Source organism: Myodes glareolus, chromosome 1 (assembly GCF_982192425.1).
Source record: "Myodes glareolus chromosome 1, mMyoGla1.1, whole genome shotgun sequence".
NCBI classification, from domain to species: Eukaryota; Metazoa; Chordata; class Mammalia; order Rodentia; family Cricetidae; genus Myodes; species Myodes glareolus.
The window spans coordinates 106,836,522-106,857,655 of record NC_142026.1 but is presented as its reverse complement, the minus strand read 5'-3'; the positions used below and the strand labels follow the sequence as shown (position 1 = coordinate 106,857,655).

General features: G+C 37.5%; 1 protein-coding gene across 15 annotated transcripts in view; it reads left to right on the top strand.

Moving 5' to 3' along the window:
- Ptprk (protein tyrosine phosphatase receptor type K) overlaps positions 1-21,134 on the top strand; it is a 534,789-nt gene that overhangs the window by 396,262 nt on the left and 117,393 nt on the right. For all 15 annotated transcript variants that reach the window (XM_087911293.1, XM_087911268.1, XM_087911261.1 and 12 more), the window contains exons 8-10: positions 13,081-13,383; positions 18,886-18,995; positions 20,446-20,647. In XM_087911293.1, the coding sequence (XP_087767419.1) occupies positions 13,081-13,383; positions 18,886-18,995; positions 20,446-20,647 (615 nt within the window). The remainder of the gene's footprint in view (positions 1-13,080; positions 13,384-18,885; positions 18,996-20,445; positions 20,648-21,134) is intronic.

Below are 21,134 nucleotides of genomic sequence, written 5' to 3'. Positions count from 1 at the left end.
TTCATGAATTCTTTAGACCCTGTGTAGGGGTCTGTGTTTGCATCACAGTGTGAGTTGAAAGACAAGAGAAACCATGTCTTCATCAACCACATTTGAATCTTAAGCAACTAGTCTAGACAACTTGTCCTCTTTGACTGACCCATTTATATTTATTTGTGAATATCTTATGGAGATAATTGTTTTGGTATTTAAATGTCAATAGGAACTGATTTTACAGTTTATTCTGCTTCAAAAATATACATTAGAAAATGATTATTCATTATTTCAATATTTCATTAAGAACTATTTAATTATGTCCAAGTTTATATGAACTCAGCATATGTGCATATAAGATAATAGTTTATGTGATGACATTGGCCACTTGAACAGACAGATGCATAGAATGAATGAAAGGCCCTACACATTAGATGGAGAGACTGAGAACAATCTGAGCATTATTAATTGTATAGTCTGGAATAGTTTCAGTTGGCATTGAAAGTCTTAGGTAAGGAGATCTACAAAGGAAAATGTGCTTTAATGACATGGAATGGAATGAATAATGATACTAAAAGTAGACCTTTGCTTAGACTTTGTATGCAATGAAAGATTGTCAAAAATGTGGCAAGATTTTAAATAGTTAAATAAGATAGTTAAACACTGTATTAAGATAGCTTTGGTTTCTAGTAAATGGAAGGACTTTCTATTTATTTGTTTAACTTGGGAAACCTCCAGAAATTTTTGAATGGATAAGTCATGCATAAAAACTGCATTTTGAAATATATGCCTAAAGAATATTCTGGAAATATTGGCAGGAACAAACATTCTTAATAGTTCAGGTGTGAAGAAATTTCACAGGAGGAAAAGGAGCTGATGTATTAAGTAGACTTGTCAACAGATGAGGGGCAATGTGGCAAGCGGGGCAGCCAATGACATGTACAAGGCTCTAGTCCAGGGACTCATGCCTTTGAGAGAAGCTGGAAAGTTAGAACGGGCACTCAGTGAAAGATAGCGATGTTCTATGTCAGCATCCACATGGAACCCTACAGACTGTGGAAATTTGGAGCCAGAATTCAAGTGATAGATTGAAGGGGTAATGCAGATTGAGAAGAGGAAAGACCACAATTCCAAAAGTAGCATGTGTATAGAAAAACATAAAATAATATCCCAGTGTGTTTATGCTTTTCCACAATTTTTTTCATGTTCGCCATTCTTCTGTGAATATAGAAACCAGGAATTTCCTCATAAGATTTAAACTGCTGTTTTGTCAGGATGTTGCATGCAGGAACAGAGAGAGTATGTTGGTTATTTTGTGTGTGTGTGTGTGTGTGTGTGTGTGTGTGTGTGTGTGTGTGTGTGTGTTTTCCTCTGGAAACATTTAGAGCCATTAGTAGATATAAACGAAAATATCTGTACCAAATATCTTCCATAAAATAGTCGGTGATACATGATTGCTCTTTTACTTATATATCTTAAGCAGATTTCCTCTTTTGTCAAGGCCATCACAGGGAGCATATAATTTGCCACACAAACAAACTCAAGGAGGTACATTTAGTAAAACCTACTGCAGGATATTTTTCAGAACAAAGATGAATACTTTCAGGATTCCTATCAAGATAAATACTTTAGTATTTCTGGTATATTCCTCATCATATTAGAGCATATATAGATCCAGAATATGATCAGATTAATTGTTGAATGATATTTATTTCTCAAAGGAAAAAACCTGATATGGTAATTACAGATTTCACAATGCAACATGAAATGGGTGAAAATTAATCTTTTGGAGTTAGTTTAAAAATATTAACCTGACCTGATATTTATTAACATTTGTTATGCATAGCCTTAGAATTTGAAATACTGGACATAGACTATAAAGCCTTGATACATTGGTTTTAAAGGTGACAGTATCACAGAACAACTTTAATTATGGATTTTATAATCAACACATTATTTATTGTCTTTAAGATAGCCATATTTACTTCTCTAGGCATCAAAGCAATGTTATCTTTCCATTATTTCAAAGGAGCTCATGAATCTTCAGTTTTAACATGGGAGCAGAACTGCCAGGTAGAAGTTAAAGAGTTCATTATTCTTCTCTCTGTCAATTTCCTAATTTACAAATGAGCTGAAGCAATTAATGCTTGCAGGTTGCCTGTATTAATTACAGTCTCAGGCAGATTTGTGAGCAATTTTGTAATTCTTTTTGTCACATTTTCTCTGTGTTTACTATCTCAGCTTGATGCTTGTTGACACACTGATTCATGTTTTAGTGAAGTAGATAAGTTTTATTCATCTAGAGGAATGAGTATAAAGAGGTCAGATCTTATAAACAAGCAAACACTTCTAGTATGTGCAGGCCATATATCTCCTTTTAATTTAATCTTTGAAAATGTCCAGGGATTTCTGCAGCTAAGCTGGGCAAATCGATAAAATTTATAATCAAGGCTGTCTAATCTCCAAACCTAATATAAAACCTCACAACTATTGATTACATGTGAAGGATCCACAAGCTGTTAATCATGCATGAAAGCACAAAATAAATGGTGGCTTCGGCAAAGGAAAAGCACTAAGCATCACTTGCTGCACAGCCCTTATCTTTCCTTTAGCCCCGCTGATGCAAGCACATAGCCAGGCATTTGTGTTTATGGAATCAAGGTGTGTGTTAAAGCGGATCAATGGCTGTGATCACTTTTGACACTTGCCCACTCTACCGTTTTTCTATTATACTTCAGAAGTCTATTTTCTCCAGATATGTGTCTGATGCAATTCAGTCTCTGTAATCAGTATCTAGAAGGAATGGAAGAAGTTTCATTGTAACATTGAACTCACTGTTATTTTAATGATATATACTTGAACTGTTAGATGATGTAGTATTTATGGTAAATTTTTGGAGATGCAGAGAAAGAGTTCCATGTCAGTTTGTGCCCGTGGAACACTGCATCAAGTGATATACCACCCATTATAATTGACTGATGGGGTCCTATAGTTAAAACTTACCGTTAGAGTTTGGGTAAGAATATGCATACCCAATCATTCAACATAAAGATATTGAACTATACTGCAGACAGGCTTTTAGAGACATCATGAACTCGCTGACGTACAAAGTTAAAATATTTTTCCAAGTGCCAGCTACAGTGGTGGCGAAGGCCACTGGGAAGCCACAGTGTCAAAGTGGTACTAAACTCAGAAGTGTTATTATTTCAACATTATTAGTCTTTCTGGGAACAGTGAAGAAATTAACCTGCCTCCACAGAGCCTCAGGAATGAAAGATAAAACGAATCTATTTGTACGTCATGTGGTTTTACTGGTGTTTGTTTTGTTTTTAAGCCAGGGAAGTTTATTAGAGTTTAATAAGAAAAACTCCAGAGCAAGCAATGTGTCCGTCCACCATCTGTGTGATAGAGAGGAATGGAAAAGAAAAGGGGGGGGGGTGGGGAAGAAAGACCATGTGATTTGAGTTAAGGCAGGAAAGGTGTCAGCCACATGGAGACACATAGCCACATGGTGGGAGGGAGAGGTTTACATAAAGAGTGTAGCCTAGAGTCTGGAGGAAGACATGCTTAGAACATTTCTAATTCAAAGAATTAGGAGTACTCATGACTGGGATGGGGTAAGCTACTGACCTGGGGCAGAAATCTGGGAAGGGAATGTCCGTTATCTTAGTGAAGGAATAATTATTCTGTCTATCTCTTCAGTATGTCTTAGGGTGACCCTCTTTCCTAAAGGTGGTTCTACCTTTTTAAAGGGCTATCTCTTAGCCCAGGAATTGATTCTGACCAACTGTTTGCTTCTCCAGAAAGATGCGTTTTAAAGCACATACCAAACTATGATAGTGTGTGACACATCAGTCATTTAATAGACATTTCTTTTTTATTTTATTTTATTTTTTCGAGGCAGGGTTTCTCTGTGTCACTTTTGGAGCCAGTCCTGGAACTAGCTTTTGTTGTAGACCAGGCTGGCCTCTAACTCAAAAAGATCCGCCTCTTCTGCCTCCCAAGTGCTGGGAGTAAAGGCATGCGCCACTACCACGCGGCTAATAGACATTTCTTATTGCTAAAAGCAGACGATTAAATAAGCATGTAGTTGTTCAGAGCACCCCATTAGTAATGAAATCAAACTTTTAAATTATTGGACTGTGCTTGTAGCATGTGTGTGTGTGTGATATATATATATATATATATATATATATATATATATATTCAAATTGATTTACTAAGTATAGTGAATAGCTATAAATATTGTGTCACTATCGAGGCATAGAAGCATAGATCAGGTATGTACTTTAGATACTGATGTTCTTGGTTGATGCAGAAGCCTGCTGATGAGTGTCTGATGCTGGTATAGCCCTTGTGGTTCAGGTCAGCCATCTCATAGTCTAGAGCAGAGGTTCTCAAGCTTCCTAATGCTACAACTCTTTAATACAGTTCCTCATGTTGTGATGACCCCCAGCCATAAAATTACTTTCCTTACTTCTTCGTTACTGTTAATTTGCTACTGCTAGGGATCGTAATGTAAGTATCTGTATTTTCTGATGGTCTTAGGTGGCCCCTGTGCAAGGGTCATTTGAAACCTCATGGGGTCATGACCCACAGATTGAGAACCATTGTTCTAGAAGGTGTATGAACAAACAGGAGAGTATTGGGTTTAATGAGATACTGGCAAAAAGCCAACATATTCTCTTGTTTCCTCACCCTAGTAACTGAAGCAAGTCATAGGAGACAGGGCTGATCCCAGAGGATGGGGAAATAGAGCACTGTCTGCTTTGTGAGAGACTGTTAGGTGACGAGAGAACTGGGAATCTAACAAGGATGAATTAGAGTTATCTTATAGATCTTAGAGGGGGAAATGAGTGTTCGAGGCCTTATTTTCCTTACCTCTCTAAGTGAAAGTATCTGCTCTTTCGTTCATAAATTTTACAGCTTGCCAGCAAATGTTGTGGGCCAGTGTCTGTGGAAAGTGTACCAAGTATTCATGTCACTTTTCAGGCCATCCTATGAAGAAGGTAGCTTATTTCTGGTAAGGGACAACAAGACGTTGAAAACCCCCTCTTAGATCTTGCTATTTGTCGTTCATCTGCAGTGATGTCACTGTGCTGATACCATGTGCTATGAAACTGCACTTTACAATTTGCATTTTAAGGGTAACAGAACTTACCACACTCTTATGATTTTGACTTGTCCTAATGCTAAAATTTTTTATGAAAAAAAAATGAAGCTTGTTTCTACACGAGCAAAGAATGTCCTTTTCTTCTGTAAATTCAATTCCCCCTTTTTTTTTCTCCAAATATAGACAATTACCTATAGGGGTATCTTTAAATTTTCATTAAGTAACATGTGTGATATACAATGTAAGATGAATCAAAGCGTGTCCCTTGAGTTAAGTTGCATGACCTAACACACTGTAACAACACATAGGTAAAGGAAACTTAACAAGGGGTTCCTGAATTCTCAGTTAGCCACATTGTGAAAACTGGGTCTGTTGGGAAGATGCATCCATTGGAAAAGAGAACCATTGTCTTTTTCTTTTTAGTTCATGCTATTTTGTTAATTTTATTCTTTTTTTAAAATCAACTGTTTGTTTAGTGTTATTACAGAGCGTGTCCTAATGTGTGTAGCATCTCGTGAGTGTCAGGAAGGATCTAGGGGGTCATGGGAATGGCTTGTCTTGTAATGGGACGATGGCACCTGGTAAATATTACGGGAACTCTGCAGGATAGCTGAGTGAGCCAGACGCCCTCTGTCACTGTGCTTCCCTTGAGTCTAAGCATGTCACTTCAACCACTCAGCCAGAAAACCAAAAGAACTGACAGTTGCTATGTGATTATTCCTGGTCCTGAGGCTCCCTCATGTTACAGCGCTAATCAAGTCATCCCCTCAACTTGCCATTAACGCAATTTGACCCGTGGGAGCAGAGATGAAATTGTTTGGGCATGGCTAATGATGCTGTCACATTGAAAAGACATGAAATGTAAAGCCGTGATCACACTCGGTTCTTACCATGAGGTTAAGAGCGAGAACCCAAGCACTTTAAGGTAAGAATAGGAAATACCATCTTAGGATCTCACAGTCCCCTTTCCCAAGGTGCAGCATCATTTTTTTTATTAATTTTTTAATTAACTCATGTTCCAACATTTTCTTTCCATCCTATTTTAGCTCACACTGGCAGATGCCTTCTCTGCCAGGCAGAAAATTCACTTTCCTTGTATTTGTTTCAACGAACGAATGGAAAGTGTGTTTTGCAGCAAGCTTCTAAAGCTTCTGATGAGAAGACAGCCAGGAGCAAGTAGCTCCCGTCATGCTTCAGTGTCCTCAGTCTGTGTACAGCATTGACAAGATCTTCCTTTTTTTTTTTTTTTTTCCTCGTGAGCTTTGGGATTTCCTCTGACTGACAGCTGGCTAATAAGTTTTATCATTAAAAACTGATTCTAGAGATATAGGATCCCTGGCCTCTGTTCTCTTACGGCTGCTAAAGCTTTTGTTGTCATAACTCTTTCAGAATAACCAGGGATTGGTGCTACAAAAAGATATAAATATTGACCTGTCCTGTGTCACATTGTTTAGCAAGTCGTCACCCCCCCAAAAAAAAGGAAGGAAAATACTTCTCTTTCATTTGTTGATGTGTAGAGCTTTTTCTTGATATAAGGAGGTAACTGAAAGTCAACAGGTCCCCTCTGTCCATGTGACCTTTCCTTGTACTAACCTTTCTAGAAGGATCAACGTAGTTCCTCCTTTTCTCCTATCAAATACGACATATCGCTCTTGGAGGTGTAAATCCCAGCTTTGATCTGTTTAGAATTGAAATGAATTCAATGAAACATGACTTCCTTACCTACATGCTAATTATCTAATACTGCCTGTAGGTTTGGATACCATTTTTGACATTTCCTTGTAGTTTAGCTAGATGTAATATTACCTATTATTACTGAAATTGTTAAAAAATAAATGGACAATAAATACTGATCAACGTTTAGTCAGCTAGAAGAAAATTTCTAATTCTGACATTTCTCACTACATTAAGAAAAAAAAGAAGAAGGGGAATTACGAATAGGAGGATGGCTTAGCTAGCACCAAACCTTGTTAAGAAGTCTGGCAGCTAGTTCTTTGTGGTGGAAGGGGATGGATTCCCATAATATTTTTTCTCTCTCTCTGTATGCACTTTGGTACCTGTATATGTACAGACATGCACTACATAAGTAAATGGAAAAACGTAGTAGGAAATAATTCTCCTTGAATCCATGGGAAAGGAAAGTAGGATAGAGGTTTGTGCCTATCTGTTACTATGCGTTATCTCTATTAAGAGGTCTTGAAGTTCCTCAGGCTGTGAAAAGGACTGGACTTGGCATCTCTTTCCTGTTCTTTTTCTTCCTCTTCTTTCAGCACTGTTTATGACAGCAGAGTGCAGGAACTCTCAGGTCCTCTGCCAGTCTGAAAGACACAGTATCTGCCCAGCCTCACCTCTTAGTTGACAGCCTAGAAGAGAAGTTGAAGGAATGTGTTCAGTCAACAGTGTTTCAAGAAATAAGTTGAATAGTCCAATAATGTTGACCATGTGAATTTACTTTGTTTGCTTTTATTTTTGTTTGTTTTTTATCATCTTAATGTGGAGGAGTTCCTAACTTGATAATTTCCAAACTCAGATAAAAGCACTGTTTTTTTCTGTTGTGCATAGTAACTGTTTAATGAATGACTAAGCTGTATTGGTGGATTTAAGGGTGTAGCTGGGGGATAGATTTCTTTCTAGGCATGCTGGGGGCTTTGGTTTTAATGCTTAACATCAAAAAGGATGGAAGGAGAGTCAACTACCGTGTTGGCTGATTCTACTAAGTATATAAGTTCATGTCCCTAAGCTGAATTCTTACTTTTTATTAAACAATCAGTTATTTTCTTTTAAGACACAAACACGCAGGGATGGGGTAGGGAGATATGTAGCTGTTATTTTCTTCCATCAAAAAGGGTACAATAATTTTAGAGATGTGTGACAAGATTATGCTTGTTACAAAAATATATTTTCAAATCTTAAAATAGGAGAAACAAATTTTGCAATCGACAGACCCAAAGACGGAGTTAATAGAGGAAAATACAACATCTCATCTGACCTTAGAAACAAAAGCAGTTTCCAGCCTTTCTCCAGACTCTCCTGCAGTTGATGCTGTAGATATGAATGTGTTGTGTATATGTGTGTGTGTGTGTGTGTGTGTGTGTATACACTTTCCTGAATCTCTTCTCTTCAATGATCTAATCACCTAACATTTTATGAAGAAGAATAACACTGTCCGGGATTTTTTTTTCCCCACATGTGAGAATGAATCTGAGCTTTTAGCATTTTGGTGTTCATGTTTGGGGCATTTGGTTTGTCCATTTCAGTTTAAAATATGCACACACACACACACACACACACACACACACACACACACACAAATCCTATCATTGAGGAGGCAAAATAATAAAATATGATTCAGAGCAATTTGTTTCACTAATTTAGGGGTCAATTAAAAATCACAAAATCACCACCACAACAACAAAGACAAAACTTCTCCATTCTGAACAATATCAGTAAACCATGCTTAATTTTTTAGGACTAGGGTTCTAAGGACAACAACAACAACAAAAAACCCATTACATAAGTATTAGTATCTTTACAAACAAAAGATCTGGCTGCCTGGTGTTGATGCTTCCTTAATCTATAAGAAGATGGGCTCGGAACACAGTATTTTTTAAATAATCCTGGAGGGCCCACAGAACATGGCCAGTGTTTATAGACTGGGGTAACTCCTGGCTAGCTGACCCTGGGAGGAATAGGATGCCATGGCTGTCTGAAGACCTGGTTTCTGTTTGACTTCTGCTGGTCCTTTAGCTAGTGGGTCTCTAGAAAAGCAGCTCACTCTAAGAATATATTTGTTTAGAAAATGGTGGGATTAAAATCGATGTTAGACTGTGATGGACTCTTTCAGGTTCTTTTGGAATGAATTTGTAGTTATGTCTTGTTAACACTCTCTCCTTTTTCAGGTCTATGGCCCCTCTCATGCTCTGTAACACACTAGTGTTCTACCTCAGTTCTGTTTCTCTCTTTCCCTCACAGTCTCCCTCCATTTCCCATTCACCCTCTTAGCCTCTTCTACTCCCTCTCTTGCTGTTACCGTTCTTCCTTGTCCTTCTGCGTCTGAAAGAATGTGCGTATCCTTCCCTTTATTAAGGTAGACCAATGCCTCTTATCAGATCTCTTCTTCAGCATGCTTCCCAGTTAGTTAAAACATAAAGTGCTCCAATGATTGCATATATGCTTTACTTAGTTCAATTATTTCTTGTTTACCTTGCTTCTTAAATTAGGATATGGTTAAATCAATCTTCACATTCCTCGTTTCTAGTGCACTTAATGGCTAACAGAAAGCAATATGTAAATGGTATTGAGTCACTATATATTTCACCTCTTAGTATATGGTATCTTGATTTTTTTTTTGCTTCTTTTTAGAGCACCATGATTTTCTATGTCATTCTGTCTGAACACAACAGTTATGTATTACCAATTTTTATATGTTGAATCCCAATGGTCACCCAGTGTTTCAGCTGTTTCCTCCAATGTGGTATCTAGTCTGTCCATCTCTCATGTCCCCCTTCTTGTTCAGCCCGTATTATCTCCTTACATGCTGCAGAATTTGAATTTCTCTACCCCAATGTCTACCTATGACATAGCCTCCAGTTTGTCTCTTTCTAAAGCAGCTGTGTTAACTTTCTGCCCAGAAACCCTTACTTCAAGTTCAACTCAGCCTCCATGACACCATCAAAGTTTGTTTGCTTTTTGTCCAACCAATTTTTCCTACAATTTTTATCCAGCTGGGTATTTGTAAAGTTACCAAATGGGAATTTGTAGTTTTCTTTTTCTCAATTACGTTCCACATTTCTTTTCATCTTACTTCTTTTGCTATTGTATTATTTATCCAAAATATGTCTGTAGATCTAGGCTCTGTCTGCTGAGATCCAGTGCACATGTCTCCTCTATTTGACAGGGAAAAGTTATCACTCCCTCATGAGTTCAGAGATACTGTTATGTTCCGTTCATGTCTCCCTTATATCAAAATATAATCTTTTTCTTGTTTTATCATCTTTAATAAATAAGAGGTAAGCTCCTTAGGCCTAACACTATTATGTTTTATTCATTTTGCTGCTGTCTCTATCATTTTGCATACCTTTATAAGAGTCCATTTTTGTTTCATAATAGATGAGTAACTGGTAGGCATTTTTATGTGACTGTTTGCTGCTCTAAGGCCTCTGCATTATTGTCTTTCTGCCTATGGTTCTGTATCACATTTTTCAATTCTTGTTTTGCCTACATTTCTTTTATATGAGCATGAGAAGGAACTGGGTTCCAAACCCGTCTGCAGCAAAACAAAAGGATGTAGAATTATGTTTAAATCTCAACTTAACAAGAATAGGGTAATTGATCACATAATTCAATCTACGGAAGCAGAATTGCAAGTAACATGCTGACTTTGTTGAGAGACTCGCTTATCTTAGAAAATTATGCCAAAAATTATTTTGTTAACTACGTATTGGCACTGAAATTTTGGTGGTGACAAACATGCATAGTATGAACAGTGTATTTTTTTTCTGAGTTGTATTGAGTTTCATGTGTTATTCACGATTAATGCCAATCAAATAAGCAGCATTCAAGTGCACACAAGCTAAATTATCCAGGTTCACCAGTGCACTTTTATCTAGTAACTAATTGTCCAAGTTTGGTTTCTTTTGCTGTAATGTAAAGGAATGAATGAGTTAAACAAACAAATAAGTAAGGAAATAAAACTGACCAGAACAACTTAAAGAGAAAAGGGTTTATTACTTCTTGCAATTAGGCTCCATTATCAAGGGAAGCCATGGCAGGAGCTCAAGCAGAAATCTGAAAGCAAGACCCAAAGCAGAGGCTATGGGGGTAAAGTATTTACCTGCTTATGCCACACAGCTTGTTCTGCTTGCTTTCTTACAGAGCCCAGGACCACCTGCCCAGGGGTGGCACAGCCCTGGTGCCCTGTTCCCTCCCACATCAATAAACATCAAGGAAATGCCTCATATCCTTGCCCTCAGGCCAGTCTAATGAAGGCAGTTCTTCAATTAAGATGCCTTCCTCCCAGGTGTCTCTAGGTTTGACAACAATTAACTAGCCCAGTAATTATTACATCTTCTGCTAACTCTGAGCTTATGCGGGAACATAGGGTGCACATAGGCACTGGTTTCTTTCATGGTGTGTGAAATGGTATTAGACTGTGAAATAGCTACAAGGTGAACAGTGAAACAAAATGGGGAAAAAATGGTGAAAGAGGCTGGTGGCTCAGAGACAGAGAAATGCTTAGATTCCAAAAGAGGGAATCAGTGTAAGAAAGTAGCCTTCCTAACCAGGCAATTTCATCAGTGGTGTTTTCTACCATTGATGCCTAGGAATCGCTCATTCATATATTCTAGATAGTTTCTTACTTCCTCCTTCTGGATACAAATGAATACTTTGTAACAGCGTATGGTTTAAGTTGACTCTGGCCACTAAAAAAAAGTCTTGTTATCCAGCAGTAGTAAAATTACGGATTCTCTTGAGATGGTTTAGTTAATCTAGCTGTTATTATTTGGTCAGCCGCTGGACACCAGAGACAAACATTGATCCAAAATGAAAGAATGACCCATTCTTGGTATGGTTCGCCCAGTGGGGGAGTATTAGCATAGGGTTAGATATACAATGGCACGGCACGTATGATTAAAAAGCCACTTCTTCCTCTCGGGCTCTCTATGGATTTAAGACAGTACACAAAACAAATCGGATCCAGCAGGCAGACTGAAGTCGGAAGATTGCCTGCTCACATTTGAAGCCTAAGCATTAGTTTCTACCAGAGTTTAATTTGCATGTGTACATGGGGAATTTTTAGTTTTGAAATTTTAAAATACTCCCGACTTGGGATTGTTTCCCATTCCACACTACAGCCATTGAACTGGATTCCCAATTTGGGCTTGCCATCTGGGTTGCATCCTCATTATTTTTATAGGACTGGGATTCTAATCTCAAATATAAAAATGTATAAGAACACACGAATGGGCTTTTTACATTTGTTTTCCTTTTATCCCTGCTGATTTCCAGTTAGCAATAGTATTGACCATCGTAAGTGAGTTAAGGAAGAAACCAGCAAGACCTTGAACTTGGCCTCAGCTTCTTTAGTTGTGTCTAATCAATGTCTTAACATTTTGCTGTGTTCTGGTTTCTGTGCTGTATGGGGTTCGCCATGGCCCTGGCTTTCATAGAGTAATTATTTTGATTAAGTTAGACGATTAAAGTCAGTCTTGCATGAGGAATGGATACTATCCACTGGGAGTCAGTGATGGATGGACTCCGGTCTTCTGAGTGTTCAATCCTGCCAGGGTTTTTCAGCTGAATGACAACTCAGCTTCTAGTTCGGTTTGTATGACAGTGCATGGGTGGTTAGGCCTGAGTATTTTCTAGAAAATAAGTTACAAAGAGATCAAGAAGGAGAGAAGGTGGTTGGTGTTAATATCCACATGTGTTCTTGTAATTTTTCTAAAGTTTTATTTGCTTTGATGAACAACATCATTACTGGAATAATTAGTGTTAATTAATATCTGTGTCATTTTGGTAAATGGTAGTTTAGTGTTCCAATTAGACTAATTAGTACACACCATGGCTTAGTGACATGACAAATCGCTGAGCAGAGCACACTGACTCTTGTCCCTTCTGATATATGAGCTAATCTGCTTGGTCAGTCGTGGCAAAGGAAGCGGACAGGAACGGGACAGCGACAACTGTCAGACATTGTTTCTATATTTTCTGCTGGTTTTCTCTGCTAAGTTCATCAGTACTAGTGATTGTTATCATTTCACTTTTAAGGTTTTTTTTTCTTTTTTTTTTTTCTGTTGAATCAGTCAGAACTTACCAGCATGAAACTATGAATAGGCAAAACATTAAAACCCAAAGATTCTCTTGACAAAACACTAAAAGCCAAAGATTCTCTTGACATGCGCTGGACTTGAATATGCTGTGTTGTGCTCAGTATTTCCCTCTCCAGAAGGAATTTATAATAGAATTGACAGCTGTCTGTGTTTATTTTGCAGAGCCTATGCGGACCCCGAAGACTTTGAAGATTGCTGAAATCCAGGCACGGCGCATCGCTGTGGACTGGGAGTCCTTGGGTTACAACATCACACGCTGCCATACTTTCAATGTCACGATCTGCTACCACTACTTCCGTGGCCACAATGAAAGCAGGGCAGACTGCTTGGACATGGACCCCAAAGCCCCTCAGCACGTTGTGAACCACCTGCCACCTTATACAAATGTCAGCCTCAAGATGATCCTAACCAATCCAGAGGGCAGGAAGGAGAGTGAGGAGACGATCATTCAGACTGATGAAGATGGTATGCTCCTTTTGGTGTCTTCACAAAGAGGGCAGAGAATACTGTCCTTTCTTTAAATTTACACCCCCCCCACACACACACACATTGTCCAGTACTGAATTCAAAAATCTACCAGGTTGTCTCAGCTGGATTACCTATAGCAGACTTTGTGGTTTCAGAAAGTAATACAGATACTAAATTGCATGCACCCAGGATGACCTTTTAAATAATGATAGTAGAAGTGGCAATGGTGCTTAAAGCCTAAATAAAGACTTTCTTACCAAATGTGAAAAATTGATAAAATTCACTTTCTTACAAATTGTGTGTGCATTTTATAAATCATGCAAGATGCTATTGTTTTCCCAATATTTGAAGACAAAATACTCCATTTGATTGATTGAATTAAAACACAGAAGACACAGGTGTAGTGAGGAGCTGCGGGCAGGCCTGCTTTTCATCCCACCCCATTCCTGCACAGCTAGCTTAGCCCCAGAAATAACAACACACAAATTGTATTCATTTAAACATTGCCTGGCCCATTATCTCTAGAGAGTTAGTTACTGGCTAACTCTCACATCTTGATTAACCCATTTCTAATAATCTGTGTAGCACCACGAGATGGTGGCTTACTGGAAAAGATTCAGCATGTCTGACCTGGTGGCTGGTTTCATGGCGTCTGCCTCACAGCCCTCTTTCCAGCATTCTGTTCTGTTTACTCCGCCTACCTAATTTTCTGTCCTATAAAAGGGCCAAGGCAGTCTCTTTATTGACCAATGAAAATAACACAATAGACAGATAACCCTCTTCCATCACACAGGACATTTTTTAGTCCAAATAAAGATCCTCATAAGGAAATAACAGGCCATAATCTTTTATAATCTTTTATTACAATCTAAGAAATGATACATATAAAAATTAAGTAATAAGAATGCATATTTGTATTAACACTATAATATGGATGCCTTTTCTCTAATAGTATGGCACATCATTAATAGGAATATGAATACTGTTCTTTGTTGAATAAAAATAATATACAAAAATCCCAAAGCTATTACTTTACTAACAACTGTATATTTTAGGGTGACACTTTATTTTGTTGATGATCTTTTATAAATGAATGTATGTTGGTAGAAAATGTAATGATCTCAGGCCAGTCTTAGCAGAACTTGGGGTTTACCAATCGTTTCCATAATCAGTAAATTCTTCTGTCTCTCTAGTTATATGCTCAAGTAAAGGAACCAAGTCATGAGGTCTCTGTGCTCCTATTCCTTCTTAATATTTTCTTCAACAGCTTGATAAGAGGCCCGTATTTTTATTTGAGTTTCAGAGTAAAGGGTGTAGTTTACAATCAGACTTCCCTCTTACACACCTCCCTTCATGTATTCACATGGCTACTGTGTATCTTATGGTACCTAACAAATAGGAATGAGATGGCCATAAAGTAAGTAAGTGTGCTATAATTTCTAGAAATGCTCATTTCAGCTCTTCTCCTGTGAAATTTGAAAATGACTCTGGTTGATCTGTTGCCTTGCTGTCCTAGAGAAGTGAGAACCTTACCCAGTTTGGACTGCACACCATGATCTCTGGGGTCCTCCTCGTATTACGAAAATTCGAGAGTCAAAACCCTGAGACTTAAGAGGAGTCTGTTATTGTGTTTGAGTTAACCAAAGGGTCCTCTTGCAGTTACTACATTAGTTCATTACATTGAAACCAATCTGGCAACATTATTTAAAGAATACATCAGCTCAAACATGATTATAAAGCTCTCACCCCCATCTCCAGTGTTAGCCCCACCCTCCCATAATGCAACGCTTACCTGTGCAGAAGAGAAGAGGTAACGGTAATGGATTCGGGCATCACCATTATCAATGAAAGTCCAAAACTAGCTACACAAATATCCTGAGGAATTGTACATCTTCTGAAGAGTGGTGAAGGTTTTAGTGTCTGTGTCATGCTAGGCATTTTATAACACATGCTTTTAATAATAAGACTATAGTCACATTTATCTGGATTGCTGTCAGCATTTAAGGCCAGGATGTCTGGATTGATAACGTTTAGATCCAGCTACATGAGTTTGATATTTTTGTTGGTTTTTATCTAGTCATCCTCCAACAATGCAATTTCCTATGGTGTTATCCTTTGATGTAGTTTATCTTGCTTTTCTTTCCCACAAACAAAAAAGACAGTCAGGCTTTTATAATGTTCCTTTTTAATTGCAATATGTTTTTAAACAATATTTGGTTACGTAAATGGCTATGTTAATACTCAGGGAATGAAATTACTGTGGAATTTTGACCTAAACCAATCAAACTCATAACGGCAAGGTTCATGTTGTGTAGAATAAATTTTTTTCTACATTTATTTTCAGTACCATTTTCGAGTCTACTTTTATTTTAGTTTCTGTGTTGAATGCTTTTTTGTATAAGCTTCAGTTATATGAAGTTGCACATTATTGTTACATAATATGACTACAGAGTAACCCCTGCGGTTGTATCCCATATGGTAGGTTATTTCCTTTCTTCGTTGGTTTTCTCTTCTATAAGTTGTTCTTAACGACTGATGAAGAAACTTCCATGGACTATTTGTAAGTCATTCTTCAGGGCTGCTCATATGAGCTTGAGTTTCTATACAGAATACTTGATGTATTTCGATATTCTGAGGTGAGGAAGAAAAACTAAATCATGCTTATTGTTGCAAAGATCAATGGATCGTGATGATCTGGTTAAGTCAGTCTTACTAAATTACTGCTGCCCTATATGCATAGAAAAAGAATAAATTATCAACCACCTAATAAAAAGATATAATTGTGTGAAAAGAATTCTGGGGACGTCCATAAATCAAACTCCCAAAGCTAGAACCATTTCCAACTAGAACCTTAGGGTAGAATTTATGCTTAATTTATTACATGTGCTTTTTAATGCATGGGCAGAATTTTTTTCTATAAGATTCCATTTTCATTTTTTATTCCAGCATTCATGGAAATCAATATTATGAAGTTAACTCAGCAGAAAACCCTGGTTTGGGGACATTTTTTAAAGCTACAAAGTCATTTTTAAATGTACATTTATTATGTTTTAGAGGCTATAATGCTTATTTAATATAATCTTTCTCCACACCTCTTTCATTTTTCTTTTCCATTTTTGAAGTTATATTTGAAGGACTTTCTCATGCTCCAAACAAAATTAGCTGGAACGGCTCTCCAATAAATCACAAGCACAGGAATGGGAGTCAGCATTCTGTCTCCACTAAAAGTCGTCGGTGTGGAAATGTGACGTGAATCCCCACAGTCTGAAGCTGGGCATGAAATGACTTTAAGCACTTCATGCTGCATTTAGGCAAATCATCACTGAACTGAGACATTGTCTTTGTGTATAGAGGCATCATCTCTGCTCAGGTGCAGAACATACATGAACGAAGTTGGTCTGTGCCCATAGCTCATCCACATTTCCTTTATGTGGTTGTTATTGGAGTACTTATTAATCCAAGTCATGATCACTTCTGTGGCCTATCTTGGGCATGATTCTTCTCCCACATTTCCAGTCTTGAAAAATGGAACTTGTAAATACTTCAGGCAGATTTATGACAATGTAGAATATGTGTGAGAAGAAGGAGATCATATCAATGTTGCAGGGAAACAATTTACCACTTCTGCCCATCTTTCAGTGCAGAATTACACAACTATTTTGAACCATCCCTAAATAAGAATAATTTAAAATATATTCATTCTATTTCATAGTATTTATAGAACAAATTATGGTAGATAGACACAGGACTTTTTATAACACGTCCTCACTATTTGGTGTTTTGACTCTTCCTACCTATAGCTGCCACTTTCCCTGACAAACGTGTGAAGAAATATATTTTCCTTGATTGCAGTCCTAAACAGAATCAACACATACACAGATATCCTCTTGCACAATGAACCTATGTCTCTGGGGGCCTTGGCGTTGCCAGAAACTGCAAAGAATCCTTGTTAGGCTCTCTGCCCTGCTGAGCACAGTAGCCTGTGCTGACAGCATGGGACATGGATGGGTAAGGGATGGTTAACCGACAGGGCCATGAACATGTCCAAAGTTAAGGGCTACCATGCTACTTTTAGTATGGATTTCTTTTTCTTTTATTCTTCTGGATTACTTTCTTTTATGAGTCACCTCATGTTGCCTGCCTCAGAGGTCATAGCATCATTCATAGTCTCCTTGTAGAATGAAATAAATCTTCATCTGGTGGCATATCATTCAGAATTTCTTGCTGCTGCTAGCCATGAAGAAATACATTTCCTTTGATCCAGTGGTTTTTAATTTATTTCAATCCTCATGAAATTGCTCTGTACTTTGAAACGGCATTTCTAGATAATGTCATGTGTGAAGTTCACTGAAACGTTTGATTCGGGGAAAATATTAATTAAAAACCGTAGTTGCCCAATACCGAGTTGGTATTTTAAAAAAAGAAGTTTTTAAGTCAAGAGTGTGAGGTAATATGTATTGTTAAGCACGATTAGAAGAATCTGGGTTGTGTGAATAAACAGCCAGGTTTTAAAGTAAGATCTACAAAAAGAGAAATACACAGTAACAGAAATATCTTGTAGCTTGTCAATAGTAACTAATACATGGCTGATTAATGACAGAATTTTGAAACTTATGAGGCCTTCGCAAATAAGGACTGGAGCACTGTTACTCAGGGGTTGTAATTCTTGCCTAACATACACGGAGTTCTGAATTAAGGACCCAACACAGATGTGGCATAAGACGGAGCATGGAGGCCCATGCCTGTCGTCAGAGAGAAAGAGTACAGTGAGGTATTGAGATGGCTCAGTGGGAGAGCGCTGGCTTGCATTTGCCAGGCTCTGCCAAATGAAGAAAGCAAATCAAGAGGTCCTTGAATCCTAAACCAGCTTGATCTTAATAAGCTCTTCCTTAGCTGAGAAAAAGTAAAAGCATGAAGGAGGTACATTTTAGTGTATTCATCTCTAACAACTTTTAAAAATGTAATAATCATTTGCTATCTTTTTAATTATAGAAAATTTAATAAGTATCGCTACAAAAGTCAGGATGATTTTTAATGGGCATTTCAAGTCAGTGCTGTATGATTTGGCTTTTGAGTCTAAGGAGCGTTAATTATGATTATAATTCATTATTTTATGAACTTCGTTGATGGAGCCTCTTTAGGGGATTATCATAATCTTCTAGAAATCTTTTAGGGAAGTGCATCTCTGTTCTCAGAGCAAATTACAAATAAGAACTTCATGTTATTAGGGGTATACAAGAGAGAACAGCAGACTACATCACTATGCCACTCTCCAAGGTGATTGAATATTCATTTGAATAACAATAACTTTACACTGCTACATTTCCTGCTTTAGAAACTTACAGGCTGACGATTGGTGTCCATTATCAGGGTCAAGTCTGAATACCGTTCATGTGCTCATGTTATTTTTAAAGATATATTTTTGCTCCATGACATCTACTTTAAATTGTGTTTACCTTGATTGTAAGGGTTCTTATTTCCAATGTGTGTTATTTGTAGTTCCCGGGCCTGTGCCAGTCAAATCCCTCCAAGGAACTTCCTTTGAAAACAAGATCTTCTTGAACTGGAAAGAGCCACTGGAACCAAACGGAATCATCACTCAGTATGAGGTATGAGGAGAAGGTGTAGATACCAAGAGGCCAAGGAGACGGCTGGGTGGAAATAATAGGGAAGAAAGGATGGAGAAGAGAATAGTAACACATCATCAGCTCTCTTTGTTCTAGTTCACAAAGTATTTGATTTTAAAATTAATCACTGTACAATAGCAAAGATTTTCAAATTCTTGGAATATATGCTAGTTTTGTGTCTATAGTTGTGTGTAACTGGACTATGTCCTTGTCAAACCCAATTAATGTTTGTAATGAATAATTACATGTAAAATTGCTAAGTCCCTTTTTCTAAAATTAAGAAACCAGTATCACACTGTGCTTTAGGAGAGGCCATTGAATGGCCTGTTTTTCAAAGTAAGTAATTAATAGCCCCCCAAAGCAAAACAGATTAAAAACCCATTTCAGAATTTCATTGTACCTTTGAATTTAAATCACTATATTTTCAAATAAGAAGGTATGGAGAATAAATGAATTTCTAAATATGTTTTTATTGAAAGACAATTTTCTTCCTTTCCCCCATCGCTTTCAAATGGATATTCTTAATTACACAGTTGTGAAGTTTTCGGCTATGTAGTTAGTCTGTGCTGATTATAGAATAAGCATTTCTATATCTTATGCCTAAGAATAAATTATAGGAATAAGAATGAATGTTTTTGACTATTTTAGCATGTTTGCACGCTAGTGTCCTTTAATTTGTTTTGAGGCACAGTTTTACTAAGTTAATACAAAATGGCCATGAAATCTCTCTGTAACTCAGGCTGACCTTGAGCTTGTGTTCCTCTCCCAAGTAGTTCAGATCACAAGCCTGTGCTGCTAATGTTTCTAGAATTTTCTGTGTTCCTTAGACAAAAAAGAGAAGAATAACATACTTTTGATGACAACTTTCTGTTTTCACATGCATTAAAGTGGGCAACAAGAAATTTTATATGTAGTATGCATATTTAAGTATATCAGTTTATTAATAGACTTTTTAAAAATATAAATATTTGACAAATTAAGTATACAGCTACTTATATCATTAGGTAGGTTGTCGGTGATAGAGAAATAGTGAGATAGTTTAAATAGAGCAATAAATGACAAACAATAGACAGATAGACAGATGATAGATAGGTGGATGAGAAATGCCAGAAATAACAATGCCAATATAAAAATAGATAGAGATAGATGATAGATGATAGATAGATAGATAGATAGATAGATAGATAGATAGATAGACAGACAGACAGACAGACAGACAGACAGACAGACATAGATATGTAGAGTGGATGGATGGATGGACGGACGGACGGATGAGAGATGCCAGAAATAACCATACCAAAATAAAAGAAAAAGAAGAGGAAAGTAATGATCACTTGAGGCTCTTGCGCGCTATATTGTTTAGAAAGGGCTTGCTTATTATTTATTATGGCCTTCAGTTGATATGTAATGGGAACTATATTTTCTACACTAGGTGAGCTATAGCAGCATAAGATCATTTGACCCCGCAGTTCCAGTGGCTGGACCTCCACAGACTGTATCAAATTTATGGAATAGTACACACCATGTATTTATGCATCTCCACCCTGGGACCACCTACCAGTTTTTCATAAGAGCCAGCACTGTCAAAGGCTTTGGGCCTGCCACAGCCATCAATGTGACTACAAATATCTCAGGTAAGCAAATGAGTAACATAGAAGCTGAGCAGTCCATACTCTTGGTTTGCAATAACATATTCTAGACACTGAGATATGTGCTGTGTTATCGTGTAGCCTACTGAGTCATTACGTCATTACAAGAGGTCAAGGGCAGTTTCTTCAACCATTTGAGAATGAATCATTCCTGGTGATACGTTCTAATCCAAACACTTTTCAGGCAGTCACAAACATGATAGTAGTCTTAAAAGGTTACATCATTTCTTTACTTCAAGCCTTTCCAAGTTCACTGTAAATGACTATGGACCTTTCTTATGCTTTCAATGAGGTACTAAGTATGGTATCAGTTGTGTGCTATAAATGGATGGTGTCTAAAAAGTTCTTGTGGTCTTTCACTCTCGTATTGGAACACCTCCCACCTTGTCTGCCCCCTTTTCCCTAATATTATGCTAATTTTAACAAATGCTGACCTTCCTTTCCTGCTCACAAAACACCTCACATAAATGCC